Genomic DNA, 19610 nt, shown 5'->3' with positions numbered 1-19610 from the left:
TCTTCCCTACCGACGCATTCGCCCTTTCACGCCAGCTACCGGGGGGCTTCGCGGCGGCGCCGGCGGTTCCGCCCCGCGCGGGGGCAGCGGGTCGGCTCTGCCCCGCGGGCACGGCACGGCACGGGGCAGCCCGCGGAGCGGCTCCACGGGGAGCTGCAGGACTCGGGAAGCCAGCACAAAGCATGACCTGCCCCAGCTTGCCCCTTCGCGTTCTGTGCGCCCGTTTGCTGTACGCCGTTAATACAATTAATACTAACGTGCATTAGCTGCCTGTTCCTCCCTAGCGTCCGACCCGCGCAGAGCCGCGCCGCCGCCCCGCGCCCGGCAGCCGCTAGGGGGCGCCGCCGCGCCAGAGACGAGCGGGAGGCTCGTGGTCCATCGCGGCCACCGTAGCGCCTCCGCCTTCCCGGCTGCTGAGCGGGCCAGGTCTGTCCCGGGGCGGCCACCGTACGGCCTCCGCCTCCTGCCGGCGGCGGGCGCTGCCCGGCAGGGGGCGCTGCGGCGCGGCCTCCCGGCATGCCCCGCGCGCGGCCTTCGCCCGCCCCTCCCGAGCCGGGCGGGAGGGAGGGAGGGAGTGCCACGTCCCTGGTGCGTGGGGCTTTGTGCGGGGAGCAGCGCCGCCGCCGCCCGCCCCCAGCCATGGGCGCCTCTCAGAGCGTCGAGATCCCCGGCGGGGGCACCGAGGGCTACCACGTCCTGCGGGTAAGGGCGGCGGGGAGGCGGGCGGGTGCCCCGGCGGCCGTTAGGCCGGCGGCGCCCCGTGGGCCCGGCGGCCTCTCCCTCCGCGGGTCCGCGCTCGAGCGGCCCGATGGGCTCCCCGGGCCCCGCCGCGCTCCCCGCTCGGCGGGGAGGCGCCTGGGCGGCGGCGGCGACCGGGCCTGCCGGCGCCCGTGGCCGGGCCTCCGCGGCGGCCAGTGGCAGCGGTGGGATCCGCGGCGGGGTCCGCGCTGCCAGCTGCCGGTCCCGGAGGAGCGGGGAGGCGAGCTGCCGCGCCGCTCTCCGCGCGGGGCTCTCCGGGCGCCCCGCCGGCAGGGCTCGGCTCCGCGCGGCCGCGGCCCGCGCCGTGTCCCGGCCCGCGGCGGCAGCCCGGCCGGGCTCCGAGCCGCCCTCGCCCCGGCTGGAGAGATCCAGGTGGCCCGAACCGCTCCGTCGGGCTGCGCCGCCTGCGCTTCGGTTTGTAAAGAGGCCGGGAGGGAGGGTGCGCGGGAGGCGACGCCGCTTTTTGGGCAGCCTTCGAGGGCCGCCTCCCCTCTAAGAAACGCTGCGAGCCCGCCAGCTCGCCCGCGTTCCACCGGCAGCCCGAGAGGCGCAGCCCTTCGGGTGCCTGGCTCGGGTAACGCGTCAGGCTTGCTCTCGGTCGTTGCATCGTGATCCGATCTGTAGCTGCTTCGCCCCCCGACAGTAGTTCCGGGGGTGTTAGATCAAGGTATTTAAATGACAGGCATCACACCTGTCGGAGCTGCCTTCATAGGGAAGGTGGTGCTGCTCTTTTTCTTAGTTACATAGTTTTTGTTCGCACCGCGGCCACAAAATTTTGGTTTTGCGTGCAACAAAATATATTGGTAGGCTGCGTTAAAGGTCTTGTGCGCAGCCTTTTGGAAGTCCTTTCCTTAGCGTGTGTTTCACGTTCAGCGAGCAGAACGGTACCTGGGTTGTGTTCTCAAATCCGATGCACTGGGCGATACAGTAACTTTGCCAGAGTTACCAGTAACCTTGCCCACACCATAGCGCTTTTGCCACTGTAGCTAGAGCGTGAGTACCCTTACTGTAGGCACCGTGCTGGGCTAGTTTTTGTTGGCATCAGGCCTTCTCGGATCAGCTCTCTGGTAGAGCTAGCCCCGCATTTTAGACATGTGAAAGAGCACAAGACCTCCACTCGCATGGATTAGTACTACCTTACTTGGTCCAGCTTGCTAGCAGTGAGCTACAACTAATATGTAGAATACCATGGTGAAAAAAAGAACCGAGATCATCTTTCAGGTGTTAAAAAATACTGCTGTAATGCTTTTGAGAAGCAAACATTGATGTTCTGATAAACTCCAAATATTCATCTGTTAAAATGTACATATAGGCTAAAGTCATACTTGTCTTTGTTTCTCCCTTTTAATGTTACTAATATATAACAATCCAATGTTACTAATGTGTGATAATCCATTTTGTCTTCTCCTTTCGCCCCACAGGAAAACTTCTGCAGTTTGGTAAAAGTGGCAGACTTTTTGTTTGTTTGTTTGTTTTTAGCATACTATAGTGTAAATATAATGCCCTTTTTACTCTTAAGGGTTGTAAAATCAGTAAGTACTCTGCAGTTAGAATATCAGTTATGTCAGATTCATCAGTTCATACTGTTTGATTAAAACACATTAGTAAATTGAGTTGCATCTCTTTTATGAAGTATGACCTACTTGTTTTTTCTTGTAATCTTGCCTGAATCTGGCACCTTTTGTTTTCATTTAGGCACCTTTTGGTTGTAATATTTTTGCTATGACTTGAAGTGGCAGTGTTTGATTGCCAGTCTTTGTAAATGTAATTGGTAGGTGCACTTTAAAGTAGTTGATTTCTGAGAGGACAGCTGTATTTACATTAAATGCAGGAAAGGACCTGCCTGTTGTCTTAAGCAGACTGATGTCTCTGTTTTTCCCTGCCTTATCTTCTTGCTGATATCTTCAGATGCTGCAACATAATGAGCAATTTTTTTCTGTTGTTGTGGACAGGCATCTTAAATTGCATAATGATCCCAGTCTTAACAGGAATTAGGCCTCTGCTTATATGTAGTCCAGAGTGTAGCTTCAGAGTAGAGAAAAATTCTGAAGTTTCACAGTTATAATTTGGAATGTTTATATCGAAATGCATGTGGCACAGAAGTAACTAGAATTTTCCTCTATAGTTCTTCCAAGTTTAATTTTCCAGTTGGTATTTTGTAGTAAGTTTGTTACAGACAGGTGTGTTCAGCTCACACTGTTAGAGGAGCTCTGCACAAATGCTCTGTCTGCATGGACTGACCTTTGGTAGAACTTGGCAATACTGCCATTTTCTTCTAATTTATTCTCAAGTAGACTTTCTTTCTGAGGTCAATATTTCAATCAGATAAACAAGAATGGTAAAAGGAAAATGGCAGTAGTCTTTCAGTGTTACAGATCTAATTCAGATAAGGCCAGATTTCTTTGATAACGCCAAACTTATGTAAATAGTAAATAGTGGTCATTTTTAAGATTTCATTAGTTGTTGGAAAACTAGAGAATGTCAGAAAATCTTTTCAATTATTGGAAGAAATTGCTTGGGTTGGGCAGATAAATGAAAAATATGTGTTAAAAGGCCATGAAACAAATGAGGTAACATCATTCAGAATGACTAGGAGCCAAGTACAAGTTGCCAGAGGGATGAGCAACCTGAGACTGTTGCAAGTCCCAGGTTTCTTACAGTGAGGCCTTTAGACTGTACATGCTGCCTCCCTACAAAACTGATAGCAAGTTTCTTGTTCTGTTCACTTCAAACAGGAGCAGAAATACATACAGCAAGTGAACAATACCATCATTAATTTCTGACACAATTTTTTGCAGATTACTTAATTCTTTTTGGCTGCTCCTGCTAATGGTCAGTGCAATATTGCTTTCATTGTGAGCTTTTTTTATCAGTGCACTTGTAACAGGAAATAGGAACCCTCTAGGACTGAAGCGCTGTCGAAGGAAAGTGATTTCATCATGAGCATACTTGACAGGAAAAGTTGCTGTGAGTTGCACTGTTGGGGTTTCTAGACATTGAAATGTAGCCTTTTTTTTTTTTTTTTTTTTTTTTTTTTTTTTTAAGAGGGAGAGAACATTACAAACTGTTCTGTTGCCCTAGTCTCTTCATAGGTAGACCTAATAATCAGTCATTTGTTTGAAACAATTATCTGGAATACATTTTTATTCCTCATATGTGCTTTTGCTGTTAGACTACCATTTATTGATTCATGTAATGTGCTCATAAATCTTTCTTTTAACTAGTACCTCCCAGGCTGGTAGCATGCAGTGCTGCTTACCTCTAGAAATTTTCTCCATTGTTTGTTTTTTCTCCTCCATAAGTTTCCTTCAACATAAGTTGTATGGCTGATTAGAGCAACTGTCTGACTCTGTGTATTGCTCAGTATGCATTTGTTTCTGCTCTTCAAAACAGAATGAGGGAAGATTTTGAATAACTTTCCTGTTCAGCAATGTGAAACTGCTATAGTTTGCCCAGGCTGTTGTAATGACTTGACAATTTCTTCAACTAATAGATGATGTCACAGCAACCCCATGCAGCGCTACAGGCTTGGGGAAGAGTGGCTGGAAAGCTGCCTGGCAGAAAAGGACCTGGGGGTGCTGGTTGACAGCCAGCTGAATATGAGCCAGCAGTGTGCCCAGGTGGCCAAGAAGGCCAACGGCATCCTGGCCTGTATCAGAAATAGTGTGGCCAGCAGGAGCAGGGAGGTGATCATCCCCCTGTACTTGGCACTGGTGAGGCTGCACCTCCAATACTGTGTTCAGTTTTGGGCCCCTCACTACGGGAAAGACATTGAGGTGCTGGAGCGTGTCCAGAGAAGGGCAACCAAGTTGGTGAGGGGCCTGGAGCACAAGTCTTATGAGGAGCAGCTGAGGGAACTGGGGTTGTTTAGTCTAGAGAAGAGGAGGCTGAGGGGAGACCTTATCGCTCTCTGCAACTACCTGAAAAGAGGCTGTAGTGAGGTGGGTGTCGGTCTCTTCTCCCAAGTAACTAGTGATAGGACGAGAGGAAATGACCTCAACTTGTGCCAGAGGAGGTTTAGATTGGATATTAGGAAAAATTTCTTCACCGAAAGGGTTGTCAAGCACTGGAACAGGCTGCCTGGGGAAGTGGTGGAGTCACCATCCCTGGAGGTATTGAAAAGACGTGTAGATGTGGTGGTTAGGGACATGGTTTAGTGGTGGACTTGGCAGTGCTAGGTTAATGGTTGGACTTGATGATCTTAAATGTCTTTTCCAATAAACAACTCTATGTAAGAATTTTTATTGGTGAGAGATTTGTATGCTACTGTGTTATGTGCTGTTCTACATAAAAGATACTGAACAGCAGTGCCCAAAATTTAGATTTCTAACTTTTACAGGAGTGGTTCGGTTTGTTGTAGTAGAGATACAAACATGTTGCCATAAAGAGATGACTTATTTTTTAAGGGAGACTCACATTTTAAAAACTCAAGTTAAATTCTCTGTGCTAAAATAAAATTTGATGCTACGTATAGGGAATCTATTTTCTTACAAAAAGCTTATAAAGCTTTTTGTCTTGAAAAACTGGGTGTTTCTTAAGGAAATTCAATACAGTTATACCATGTAATGTGTTAAACTAGCTGACAGAAATAAAATAGATTCTGTCAGACCTAACAGGAATTGCTTATATGCAATACATAATGAAATTTTATTACCAGTTACAGAATGGGTGGAAGAATTACAAAAAAACTTCTTTCAGCATTTTGTTGGTAATAAAGTAAATGTTAGGAAGCATTTCTTATGTGGAAAAAAAGAAGCTTCAGAGCTTCTGCTCCTTGGAAGTTGTGTATTTAGTGCTTGAAGCTAAGCTTCTGAAAGTTTTAAGTGAACACTAGTATAAGTTATCTGACTTTCAAAAGTGGTGAGAGCCTTCATCTGCCTCCGAAAATCAGGGTTTCCATGCCTAATTCCATTTACAGTAGCACTAGTCGCTCGGGGCTTAAATTTGTGACCATTGTGTTGCTGAGAGGCCTTATTATAACGTGTAATGTACAATATATACTGTGTAGGCATAGAGTGATAGTGTTGGGAAGGGTGTTCAGCAAAGAGAAGCTTTATGTATTTACCAGAAAAGAAGTCTTTTTAGTAACGCAGATTAAAATTAGTGTCTTGACCTTGAAACCCTTTCCCTGTTTAATTCTTGACAGTGAATTAAAAGTGAAATAATTAGTGTGTAATCTATGTGCTCAGCAGCCCTGCTGTCGTCTTGGTGAGAAACTGAAGTCCTGCAGCATTTTATGAGGCTGAAAGACTCATATAGCCCTTTTCTGCCTTCTGACATTCAGCATTCTCGATGGAGGTTTTCTTTGCTTGCTCTTAAAAAGCACCGGTGGTGGCAGTTCCACAGCTTCTCCGGGTAGTCTGTTCCACTGTTTTCCTCTACTGTTAGAAAGTCATGGCATTTACCCACAGGTGTCTGTAACTTAGATGTCTGAAATAACAGCTGGCTTTGAGAAAATTAGGCTTCCCAAGCTGCCATGGATGGTATCTTGCCTGCAGTGGCATCTGTTGTAAATGGTGTTACTTGATTATTTCTCAGTCCTTATTCAATTACAAAGGCAAGTTACTGAATACCTGCTTGGGGCATACAGCAAAGCTGCACAAAGCCAGATTGCTTAGGAGGCCTAGAATTTATGTATATATACATAGAATCTTTATTTCCATCATTAATAAAAAGGTTTTTGTGCCCTTGTGTTTCCTAAGATCCCTGGTTATCCTTTGTTGCTGTAGTTCCTGGAGGAGAACCGCAGCCACAGAGCTTTGGGCAGAGAGCTGCGCTGTGCATTTGGCACTGCGTGATGGTGATGAATTGTGCAGGTAGCCGGCTGGAAATAAGGTGGTGTGACATAAAAACTGTATGGGGTCAGTGTGATTGTTGTGCAGGGCTGAGTATGTCACTTCTTTAAGGAGGAGACTTCTCATGTGGAATGAACTTGGAATTTCTGTTTTGCATTTCTGGGACCACCAGGCATAAAAATGCTTTTCTGTCAGTGATGTTGGCCCAAACAAGCTAGGGAAATAGGAAACTTTTTGTGACTGAACCTGTGCATGGCAGCATGAGGAAATGTGATGAAAGAAGGGATGCAACTACATGCTTCTGAGGTGTGTATATGATTGATGCAACTGTTAAGAGCTTGATTTCTTTTAGCTACAGCTTCCTGGTAGTTTTACATGCCCACTTAGAAACAAACCATGCAGAGATGTTCAGGATTGTGATGGATTTGGGGGAGGGTGTACAACATCTGAAGATGCTTTCTGCAAACTAATTGTTTGGAACTTGGTGCAGTCCCTTCATCAGTTTGGGGCAGACTATAAATAATTTACTTAGAATACCAAATCTATCTATACATCCCAGGTGTCAGCAAGCTTGACATTGATGGATGCTGAACATATGTAATTCTCATTTATTGTAGGTGCTCCTTCTCATTTTAAAAGATTACCTTATTGAATACTGGTCACTGTTGGTTCAGTGTTCAGGATGTAATCTATTGGAGGTTGTAAGGGAGGGATATTGTATCAGAGTGTAGGGATTTTGTTGTTTGGGGTTTTTTTAAGAAGCTCATTTGGAAATGGAAATCTCTGAATAAACAGTGGACCATGTCAGGGCTGCTTTTGCAGCTGTCTTACTGGCTGAATGAACTCTGGCTTTTCAGAATTTCAAGGCCAAGAGACATGTATCCAGTCCTAACAATCTGATGTGTTATCTGAATAAATGTATCAGTTTGCTGGATTTACTGATTTTTGATGACGAGGTTTAGAAAGACATGTTCTGTCTTTAAAATTCTTGTTTTCCTAGTAACTTCTGAAACCATCTGCTGATTTCACTTTGGTACAAGGCCTTTGTGTCAGGCTCATTAAAAACACAAAATGTAAGTTCTTATATGTCACATGCAGTGCAATGGGTGGTGGAATGAGAAAGAGAGAGGCTATTAAAGTATTTTCATGTCATGCCCCTAAACTGAGGGAAGAGCAACAAACAGCACAAGCTCATCCTACATTTGCTGTTAGAAAAAACATGTTAGAGGAGAGGATGTTTTGAATTACTTAATTACAAGAGAAACTTCAAGCCTGAGAATGCCATTATGGAGCCTGTCCATAGGAGATCAGAGTTCTTTAATTCTGTTTTCATGAAACTGTTCGTTTAACCTTTCCTTGGCAGGAAGGCCTCGAGTACCCAACGTAATAAGTAAATGCTTTCTACATTTGAGAAGAATAATTCATGTCATGTATTTTAGCCTCTCAGTGGCTTTTCTCATAAGCTAAAAATTTCTGTTTGTGGAGGCTGTTCTGAGGTAGCTCTACCTTATTGAAAGTTTTAGTATCTAAAGTTAAAAAGGAGCTCTAGGGACAGTCTACTAATGTCAAAGCAACAACCACAGTATGCCCAGGAGTTTCTATGCAGCTGGTGTTGGAGGGCCTGCTACATGGGGCTTAGCTTGTACTTTTACCTGTTTACCTACCACAGGTTGCTATCTGATCTCTAGTTATTCTTGGTGAGAGGCATCTTGAACTGACAGATTAAGTAACGTGGAGGCAGTAGTTTGGATCTAGTTAGTGGGACTGCAGGTTAGTTCAGTGATTGAGAGCTGTGGGTCTGTACAGTTAATACTTGACAGAAAGAGACAATACCCTCAGTTGTAGGAAATTATTTCCAAGGAGCATACAGGCATCTTGAAGAGACACTTCTGCAGATGCACTTCCAGTTCTAGTTAGAAATTATAAATGTGGGGTTTGGGGATGTTATTGCTGCCTCAGTGATTTTTATTACTTTGGGATAATGTCTGTTTCATGCTTTTTTGCTGCTTTACAAATCTTGGACAGCAATCAGTGTGTGTGATGTGGCTCTGGAACTACTGATTCCAGGTTATTTTTTCTTTAATGAACGTTTAGGTTATGTGACACTAATGTTCTAAGTTTCTGGCATCTGTTACAGAAAGCCACCCACAAGTAATCTGAGTTTTTTCCAAGCTCTGATTTTGTGAATGTGTTGGGCAGAGGTAAATAGACTCTAAGAGGATGGTTTTAGTAGCAATCAAGCTTTTTTTTTTTTTCCATATTAGAATATTTTGTCCTAGATGAGTCATATTAAGAAAACTCAATTCCTGCAGAATCAGACTGGTATTGAACAAATTGGCAGATTTGTACCAGTTCTGTCAGATGGAATAACACGTAAGAAACCACACTGTAAAGGGTAACACTTTTAAGATCTTTTTGGAGGATGAATGTAGCACATAAAAGAAAAAGCCAGTGGGTAAAATGAATCAGCTTACAAATAAAGAAAGATAGTCTTTACTGCAAAGGCTGTAGGAAAAATCTGATAGCCATATTGGAGTCACTTTTGTCTGTCAGCAATGCATGTAATAGTGAAAAAACAACACTGGCAAAATGTCTCTCAGTTACTCTATTTGGAATTAGAAGCATACTTTAAGCTTCTGGGAGTGACGTGTATCCAGTACTTAGGCCTTGTCCTAGGGAAGTGGTTGAATTATTTGAGTTGCCGTGACTGCAGAATTGCACGTGTCCCTTTTCTTGCAGCTTGTTGGTATGTTAATGAATCATTCATTGTACAGATACCCTCTGTCTCAAGAATGTCAACAGGTGGTGTTTAATCATGAGATAACAACTTGTGCGTACACAGACTTGACTCTCCTTTTCCTCTAGTAAGTGTAAGATAAAAAGCAACATCCAGCATTGGTACTTCTGTGGAAGGATACTGCTTTTTAACCAACTTTTTCAGAATTCATTAAGCTTGTTCTTTGACCATAATCTCCTTTATTGAAATACATACAATTTATCTGCTGCAGCTGTTAAGCAGTGCTTGTCCCAGGGAGTGGCTACTGTTGTGTCATTCCTCAATAATTTGTAAATTACTGATTCTTTTTAAATGTTTCTTTTTTTTAAAGGGAGATTTTTTTTCTCCAAAAGATTATATTTGAACATTTTAAAATCATACATAAGAACATCAGTAGCTTCTAGAACTACAGCTTGCACAAGTAGAAAGATAATTCTAATCTACGAATTAGCATTGGTACACTTTTGCTAAATTCTTATTTAACTTTGTTAGGTACAAGAAAACTCACCAGGGCATAGAGCTGGATTGGAGCCATTCTTTGATTTTATCGTGTCCATTAATGGTTCAAGATTGGTAAGTGTATTGCTATTTTATAACTCTGAATATAAACAATGTGTTGAGAATCTTATTTTTACAGGTAAACCAATACATTTGTTTTATTTAAATGTATATAAAATATTTCTCCTTAGTTTAACATGAGAAGGCCTAACTGCATCAGAAATTAATTTCCTTCACCCTGTAGTTATAATTCCTTCAAAAATTTAGCTGGAGAATAAGGATGCAGACAGACATGCTCTCTGCAGATGTCTACGTCAGCAGAAGATAGTACTACCTACTGATCCATCACTAGCTGCTTGTGTTAGTGCCCCTCTAGTCCTGTCTGTAAAACTGCTTGTGTGAGAACTTGCAAACTCATTTCAGTCAAAACAGGTTGATTGAAAGAGCTGTTGTCAGAGCTGTTAGCTGGGCAGGAATCGTGGGAGAAAGTTTTCAAGCAGAGCTGTAGTGAGACAACAAGCCATCATAGCTGTGGGTAAGCTCTTCCACCAGTACGGCTGGATTCAAGAAAGCCTCTGAAAAGCTGCAAGGTGCATCATATCACAGGTTTAATTAAAGTGCTTTCTTTCATGCTTGGAAAGCATGACCTGTTACTGTGAAATCCAAGGTTTTCACCAGAGTTGTATTCTAGAATTGTGAAGGGACTGGAAGCTTGTTGTAAAATAGCTGTAGATACGTATTTTGATAATGCACAGTGTTTATAGGACCTGTGAAATACAAAAGGGGTGCTATGAAACTGGATGTCTGCTGTGTTAAACACTAAACCAAGCTCTTGTTTGAACATTTGCAGAATAAAGACAATGATACTCTCAAGGACCTGTTGAAAGCAAACGTTGAAAAACCTGTAAAAATGCTAGTGTACAGTAGCAAAACACTGGAACTGAGGGAAACGTCAGTGACCCCCAGCAACATGTGGGGTGGGCAGGGCCTGCTGGGCGTGAGCATTCGTTTCTGCAGCTTTGATGGGGCCAATGAAAATGTATGGCATGTTTTGGTATGTACGGACTTCCAAGTATTTTTCTTACTGTTGCTTACTGTTAAACTTTTTATCTTTTTACTGAAAAGTAACTTGCAAGGGGGTGTACAAGTCATGAGATCAAATTGGTCTGTTTGCTCTTCGTTGATTTGGGGTTTGGAAAGACTTTTGAGCTAGAACTGTATGTCTGTGGGTGTATTATCAAATCTTGTATTTAAATTGGTGGTTTTGTACAATACTCGGAGCTCCTTGTAACTGTATCAAAAGAGACTGTCATCTAGCCACTGTTTCACTAGTTCAGTGACTATTCTACTAATTGTGTTGAATCTTGACTGGTTTGTCTGTCTGACTCAAAACTTGTGTGAAGTGCACACCTAACTGTTCTGCTACACGCTGACAGTTACGCAGTGTTTTGTAACTTTCCATCTTAAAACTAGGAAGTGGAACCAAATTCTCCTGCTGCATTAGCTGGACTTAGACCTCATAGTGACTATATCATTGGAGCAGATACTGTCATGAATGAGGTAAGTATATAGAAATAAGATTCTGATTATTTTTTTTTTTTTTTGTCAAAACTAAAAAAAATTATACCAGGGCAGTTTGAAACATCCCCAGTTCTGTGTCTCTGTTCAGTGCTAATGGAAGTAATTAATGCAAAGAGGAAGTTGCTCTGGCATGGTGCCTCTTCTTTGCGCTTAAATGCAATTCTGGAAATAAAAACTGCTCTTAAATATCTTCATGAAGCCAGATAGAAACATTTTTTGTATTCTAATATTTCAAATAGCAGATTTGAAATCTGGGTTGTGCCACATGTCGTCTTAGTTGCGCTAGCAAAGCACGTTTTAAAGTTGGCCTTGTGATAGAACAGCAGCACTGCAACAACTGCGACGTGTAGCTGTTACCAGGTTCTGTTACAGAAAGTTAGGACTAGGAAGATGATCATTCTAATGTCAAATGATAAAATAAGGACAAGAAAGCCCTTACTCGTTTTTATCCTTTTGCAGTCTGAAGATCTCTTTTCCCTTATTGAAACACATGAAGCAAAGCCATTAAAACTTTATGTGTACAACACAGACACAGATAATTGTCGGGAAGTGGTGATTACTCCAAATTCTGCCTGGGGTGGAGAAGGCAGGTAAGGAGACAATATGATGCAGGGGGATGGGTTGAGTTTCTTACAGCACTGGCCTAAAAGCTGCTTGCTTAACTTTTCTACAAAGACAGGAAAAGAGTGTTGTTATATCAAAGGCATTTCCGCTTTAATAAATAACATATTTACTTGAAATTCAGATTTAGTTACTTGGGGGGGGGGGGTGTGTTTACACAGTACATTAGCTAGTGCAAAAATGCACAAAGTGCAACAGTTGCTTTCTGCATTAGGCTTCAAATAGTGATTAGGCTGTAGTATATTCTTAAAGTATTGCACAGAAGCCAGAACAGAGGACTGCAAGTAACAAATGAGCTGCATTCCAGGCTGTATATCTGATAGAGCTGCTTGGTTTAAATAACAATAAAGTTTGTTTTGTGCTAAATGCTTATTGCTAAAAGCTACAGAATTTCCTTTCAGTTGTCTCGTATTGATTATTTCTCCATAGAAAATGAGGCAACATTTGGGGGGGAGGGGGAAGCTGTACAGAACTTTTCTTGAAACTTGTTGGCATCTTGAGTCATTCAGGCATTGCTTGCTATGGAGTTTGTAGCTGTAAAGTCACTTCCCTGACTTTTAAATGTTCATATTTTAAAAGCCTAGGATGTGGCATTGGTTATGGATATTTGCATAGGATACCTACACGCCCATTTGAAGAGGGAAAGAAAATTTCTCTCCCAGGACAGCTGCCTAGTGCATCTCTCAGTCCCCTCAAGGATGGCTTCACAGAGGTAAGTTGTAGTCTTTGGCTTGGTAGAAATGGATTATGATGTTATATTGCTTTTCTGCTTCTGTTGGTTCTTGTGGAAATGAACCCTAGTGATGCAACTTTCTTTTTTTCCTTTCAATAAGGTTCAGCTGTCATCAGTTAATCCCCCAGCCACATTACCCCCTGGATCAGCAGGCCTTGAACAGAGTCTTTCAGGACTTTCTATTAGTTCTCCCTCAACTACTGTCAGTAACGTTCTCAGTACAGGTTAGTATGGAAGTAAGTGACTCTTGAAATGCATAGGTTTTCTGACTTTTTTGCACCCACAGATGTTTCTATCAATTAATAGAAGGCAGGAGAGAACAAAATTTTCTCTTCATCAAACTTTTCTCAACAAAAAAGGCTAGAGTACTGTAATTGTGTCCTACTTGTTAACAAAATAATCACAAAGAAAGTGTATCAGAAATACGATGCGTATTATTTGGAATACTACTTTTCTTCATCAACATTTTATGGTTAAGGCAAATAGTAATTCTCCAGTAAACAATTATTTATTTGTACTCCTTGAGGAAGGGAGCTGAAGTGTTGTATGCTTAAAATTAATGTTGTTTTCCTGTATACTCCACCAGGTGTTCCAACAGTTCCATTATTACCACCACAAGTAAGTCAGTCCCTTACCTCTGTGCCACCAGTTAACCCAGCAACTACATTACCAGGTCAGTAGGTAAAATTTCTTAAAACATGTCTGAAACAAAAATCTTAAGGGAGCAAGGGAAGAGACCTGTCTCTTCCACCGCTTTTTGGGGGCAGGAGGGTATAACTTGATAGAACTTACACATTTCATGTTAAAGATCTCTATACAACCTCTTCAACCTTAAGAATTTTTTGATTTGGAGTGTGTGCACAGCGTGTCTGCAGCACAGAGGACTGAGTTGGCAACAGAGTTTAGAATCAGTTACCTTTTAGGGCCCCCTGTACGATAGATGCAGCATTCAGGATTTCTCAGGAAGATATTAGCTTTGCTATTTGCAACATTTCTTGAGTTGATATATTGTTACTTTCCACAGTTCACATATTGTATGTTGCAAAATACTTTTGCAAATAACTTCACCATTTCCGATTTGTCCTTTGCACTCAGACAGCATGACAGAAGAAAACTCTTGAGAAGGCATGTCTTGCCTGTTTTTTGCATTCCTTTCACCCATAAAACCTCCCTTTTAGGAAACTCCTTTGTAATATTCAGCTTGATTATTCTTCCTAGTATAAATAGAGGGTTAACAATATAGAACTGTATGTTGCAGTTACTGTTTCTGAATTATTTAGTAATTTAAACTGGTGTAACAAAAGTAAGAATATGTCTACAAAGTGGTGTGCATTATTTCCTGATAATAATGAACATTTCAAGCACTAGTATTCCAGAATTATTCACAGTGGGTAAGATGAGAATTGTGTGGGATTTTGCCATGTAGTTGGTGCACTGGTGCAGGACTCAATGATGCATTCCAAAACACTGATGGAGTTGTATTTTATGTTTTGTATGTTATGAGACAAGTAGATAAAGATGTGTCCAAAAATTTTAAGTAATGCTTGGAGGTATGCTCTCTAACATAGAAAAATGTGTAGTAGAGCTAAGTGCATGCAAACAAGGGCAGAGAACTTTAATCTTGTACTGCGTAGAGAAAATAGCAAACTACTAAGAAGTTCAGCTTCTGTTAATGCCCTCTTCTTCCCCAGCCCCCTATCCACCCCTTCCCCAAAATCTGCAAATATGAATTTTCCTTTCACCTTGTTCTCTGAATAGTATCACTGCTTTTTTGAAAGCTATTGGATATTTCTTGCAATTTACATGGCCATACAAGTGGAATTGTAAGTATTAAATGTACAGGAAGTTTAAAATTTGAGTGAATTTGTGCAAAGTTCAGCTTTTTTCAGATCTTAAAAAAAGTTCAAACCAAAGCTGCTTGTAGCTGAGCTGAAAGCTCGTTGAGTCAGATTATGTCAGCCTTTGTGGCTAATGAATTCACAGGTAGGTAAAGATGACTGGTTTTTAATCAAAATCTGTGTACTCTGGCTTTGCTTTAAGACTTTTCTCCTCTCTGTCTTATTACTGTAGTATCAACAGTTTATTTCGGAATTAGCCTTCTGTGAGCTAAACACAAAGTAGGCCTCAGAAATGCAGGTATTCTAAGACAGGAAATTCAGGAGCGGAAAGATGTTCCATAGCAAACACAACGATGGAAGGATGTGTGTTGTGTTCATCATATGCTTCTCTTCTATTTTCAGTCCTTCCTGACTTTGAAAGTTACTTTGTCTTGCCTTTTCTATATATTTTTGTGTTTAATTCTAGTTATGAACTAAATAGAAAAGACTAATAATAGAGTAATCAATATTAGAGATGGAAATACTATGTATTTCATCCTATTACTATCTTCTGCCATTCAAATTAGCAATGGAGGGCATCTGGTACAGTGCTGCGGTGAAATAACTGCCTTTGTTAAAAGCTGAACTTGGAATGCAAACCTACTAAATCCTTGAAATAAGATTCTACTTTCCTCAGAAAAATCTGAAAAGTTGTGATTATGTATTTGCTAGTCCAGACTTCCTGCAATAGGTATCTGTTTTTACTGTGCAACTTAGAAGCTGAAACTCAGGTGAATTTGCATTCTTATATGTAAAAATGATAATCAAGATATAAAGCAATATAAAATAACTTTAAATGGTCAATAAGATCTCAGAATCAGTTAGGAAAAAAAAGAAAATATAAGTTTTCAGCTGTAACTTTTCCACTCTTCTCTTAGGTCTGATGCCATTACCAGCAGGGCTTCCCAACCTGACTGATCTGTCCAAACTTAATTTACCTGCACCACACATTGTTCCAGAAATCATGCAGCCTGGTATGTGCTTCTGCAAACTGAAACACTGTAATAGTGGGTCTCTCCTTGACGATCCTTGACACTCTCATTTAGAGCCATCTGGTGGAGTGCTGAAGAGGATAAATTGAATGTTTGCCTGAGGTGGAAGTTGACGGTAGTGCCCAGATTAGGTAGACAGGGAATATGTCTTCAGATAAACTAATTCTAAACCTGTGTCTGTATTTAGTTGTTTCATCTTATATTACCTGATGTATGATCTCAAAAGAGATTGTGCCAAGAATGAAAGTATATAGTTTTATGGGTAGAAGAAAATACAAGGTGTTTCCTTGTATGAGGAGATCGAAGCACCCTGACTGAATGCCAAAAGTACAAACTAATACTAGATTTATGGTTTTGAATAAAACAAAACTGCTGAAGGTGCACATGGAGCAAGCAAAAAGAAATTGGAAGCTTATATGGAACAAGTTTCTTGGTAACTTCTTGTTTCTGGCAGGTTAGTGAATGCCAGAAAAATCTAATCGTCAGTATTAATGCATTAAATACCTTGTCCTCTGGGGAGGTAGAAACAAACTTGAGTTTATTCTGATTCTTCAATTCTGAAATCTGAAAAATGTCAGGCTTGAAACTAGCCTACCGAGTCAGTGCTGCACATATGTCATGCTCCCACGAAGTTCAAAAAGCTTCCTCCTCTGCAAGAGTAAATAGGAGATTAAAGAAGGTAAAAAATTTTAAGCAACAGAGAATCTCTCCAGATCTGTCTGTGGTATGCAGCAGCCCACTGCCTTTTTTTTTTTTTTTTTTTCTCTCTCCTTAGGTTTGCCATCCCTTCCCTCCTTGCCACCTCTGAATCTAATGGGAATAACACCTCTATCAATGCCACCCAAATGTGTTCCTCTGCTTCCTTTGGTCACAGAGGCATCTACAGTGCCTACAGATTTGCTTCCCTCCATTACTCAAGCAGGAAGCTTTTCCGTCAACCCTGGCACTACTGTAAATGTAGAACAGACCTCTACGCTCACCTTGGATAGTGCTACCCCAACTTCTAAGGCAACTATTGTTGACAGATCAAGTGAATCCTCTGCAGTTAATGAGAAAACATCTGGAGTCACAGATACACAAGCTTCTGAATCGTAACTCCAGATCACTCTGGATTGGCTTGGTATTTATTTAGCCATGGGATACATATTTGAAGAGCAAGCTATCATTAATTTCATACTAGTTTGTACTTAATCTTTAGGAGTCCTGTAAATAATATGGAGGTATAATAAAAATAAAAAGGGGTTTATAAAGTGTGTATGGTGGGAGGGGAGAAGGAGTACTTGTATGTAACCAAAAAAAAAAAAAAAAAGTCGAGGCGGTAAATAGAATTCCACTGCCAAACTCAGAGATACATGTTTTTGATATAGGCTGACAGCCTTAGCCTGCTAGGCCCGTCCTTGCTTATAATTAGCAATTTTTGCTTCTGATAGAAATGAAGCGGTTCTTGCGTGTGACATTTACGTACCATAGTTCTTGTTCTTTGCAAGTATCTTGTTACTACAGTGGGGATGAGAATGTTTAGTCTGAGTTGTAAATTTTAACACTGCAAAACTTCCACCTAAAGATATTTCTATTAAAGTTGCTGAGTGACCTGTTAACTGACATCTCGTTATTCAGCTTGTACACAAATCTTTATTTTTAAGCTCTCGAGAGATGCTCAAGCCATGTTTTGTAACTGCTGCTGCGTTGTTTCATACGCCCACTGTAAAATGGCATTTGGAAGGGAGTACAGGAAATGTTAAATGTAGCACACAATTTGGCACTTCATGACTACTGTAAGACAAATTAATGGATTAAGCATACATACAGCAATAAATTCCTGGAATTTTATCATTTGTGTGACAAAACAGCACATTTACTTGTTTAATGCTTAAATTCTCATTTAACTGTTTAGCTCATCTCTCTCTAGCACAGATCCGTGAAAGGGCTCCCCTCCAGAGGAATGGATCCAAGAGGGAATGCCAGAGTTCTTAATGGCAGGCAGGATCAGCACTAGTGGTTAGATCTGTTGCAGCAATGAGTCATAAAATCTGCCTGGATATGATTCATACTTGGCTTTTTAAATTGATGTTCAGGGTGAAAATTGTAGATTAACTGTAGATTATACACTTGTATAAACTGCTTTGTGCGCTGTACTCCAGGTGATAGCCTTTGCTCCTGGTATCAGGTACAGTTGACGTGGAAGACTCTTCTGTACTACTCCAGTCCTTCTATACTACTGGGATTTCATTTATATGTGTTTGCTACAAGCATATGCAAACTTTAGCCATATCATCAACAGGCTCGAGTCAAAGCCTGTCTCAACAGCTACATAATCCCTTTTGGCAATGTAGTGTGCCTGATGACTGTTTGGAATAGTAGTTGCATCTAACTGCTGATCATAATGTCTCAAAGAATTAGTTCAAGTGGAAGCCTTATCTAGTTCCTGTTGTCCTGTTTCATCTTTATCACTTCAGTATTTGTCTTTTTTCTGCTCCACTACTGCACATTTCCTTATCACCTGTTGTGTCAAAAGCCTGTGTCAAAGACAGACCCCAAATAGTTTTTTTTTTTTTCATGCTGAGCTGTTTCTTTTCTCAGCTGCTTGGAGCGTGAAATCCCTCTGCCTTGTTAAGTAGGGGGCTCACTGTTTCTCAGAATGTATCTTTTATTTACCTTTGTAAATCCAGTGTCACATACCTCAGAATTAAACCTTGGCATGAGAAGAAGGATGTTCCCTCTTTTCTTTGCTGTATACAGAGAAAGTATGTTAGTATTGAGCTTCATAAAGCCTTACAGGTCTAACAGTCTTTCCTGTAACTTCCTTACACACTTCCACAGCTAGAGTCCTCATCATTATTGTTTTCCTTTTCTAACCCAAGAACAGTAGAAATAGAAGTATTGTTACATACCAAATTTAGAGCAATTGCTGATTGTAATCAGATGCCTGAACTAGAATCCTTGGGTAGTTTTTTTTGTTCTTACAGTATGGCATAGTGTCCTTTGGAGTAACATCTGAAGTTAGCTGGCATGTTTCTATGCTTTCCAACAGCAAGCTGCAAACTTCTGTAGGTGTTGTGCGGTTGTCTCTAGTAGCAGACAAAATAAGATGCTTAGTCTGAAGTCATGCACTTCTATTAGCTATTTTAAGGTCCCTTGTTGCTGACTTTATAGCTCCAGCTTTTTGATGGGTATGAGAGCAGTGGAAGTAAGGCAGTGTTTAAGTGTAACCACCAGCAATTCTGCTAAAGATAACATGACTTTAAATTTGGAAATGATTCAGTGGTGCAGATTTTAAGCTGTAATCTCTCAGCTAAAAAGTCATGAACATTGAGAAGTCAAAAACTTTACCACTTAAAATAGAAGCAAGGACCTTGAAGTCATGTTATTGCACTCTGTCCCTGTTTTTTAATTCCCTCAACTAGATTTAATGAAAACATACGTTAATCACTTCTGGCAAGGGTGTCTTAATGACTTATTTTTCCACAAAAAAGAAAGTAATGAGGGATAAGGACTTAAGATCCACCAAGGGAGTGACAGCCAATGTAACCTTGTCTCCGTAAGTTCATGTATTCAGCTGTTAATGAACAGTTACAAATAGGCAAACTACCTTTATTTAAAACATTGACACATGGAGTTCTTTAATAAGTACTGACAGCAGACAAGAAGACAGATGTACCATGAACATCCCCAGCCTTGTATATAATTAAGAACAATTAACATGTGTGTGACATACTGTAAAATTAATAAGGTAATTTCTTGCTCCGCCAAAGCCTGCTCTGGGGGCAGTGGTGTTCAGTGGTACGCATGTTTGTTGTGAGTGCAGGGCCATCTCTACAGCTCTGCTCGAGAAACTGTGAGCACATGCTGAAGAGGTGCATTTTGCAGCTTGAGGCTCTGCTGCTGCTCCAGAAAACAGCTGCTCAGGCTGGAAGGTCAAGCCAGGAGTGTGGACAAAGCCTTAATGGTTTCATAGCTTTGGTGGGGTCATATAGTGGG

At 41.5% G+C, this 19610-nt stretch overlaps 1 protein-coding gene across 1 annotated transcript; it reads left to right on the top strand.

The window, feature by feature from the left end:
- The first annotated feature begins 517 nt into the window (after positions 1-517).
- Positions 518-17462, top strand: GORASP2 (golgi reassembly stacking protein 2). The gene is made up of 10 exons (XM_030016743.1): positions 518-702; positions 9823-9903; positions 10679-10882; positions 11302-11388; positions 11869-11999; positions 12610-12742; positions 12864-12987; positions 13350-13436; positions 15519-15614; positions 16408-17462. Exons 1-10 carry the CDS (start codon positions 640-642, stop codon positions 16725-16727), a joined length of 1326 nt encoding a protein of 441 aa, XP_029872603.1. The 5' UTR covers positions 518-639; the 3' UTR covers positions 16728-17462.
- The last annotated feature ends 2148 nt before the right edge of the window (positions 17463-19610 follow it).

Source organism: Aquila chrysaetos, chromosome 6 (assembly GCF_900496995.4).
Source record: "Aquila chrysaetos chrysaetos chromosome 6, bAquChr1.4, whole genome shotgun sequence".
NCBI classification, from domain to species: Eukaryota; Metazoa; Chordata; class Aves; order Accipitriformes; family Accipitridae; genus Aquila; species Aquila chrysaetos.
The sequence above is the reverse complement of the archived record's forward strand: the minus strand, read 5'-3'. Positions and strand labels throughout refer to the sequence as shown.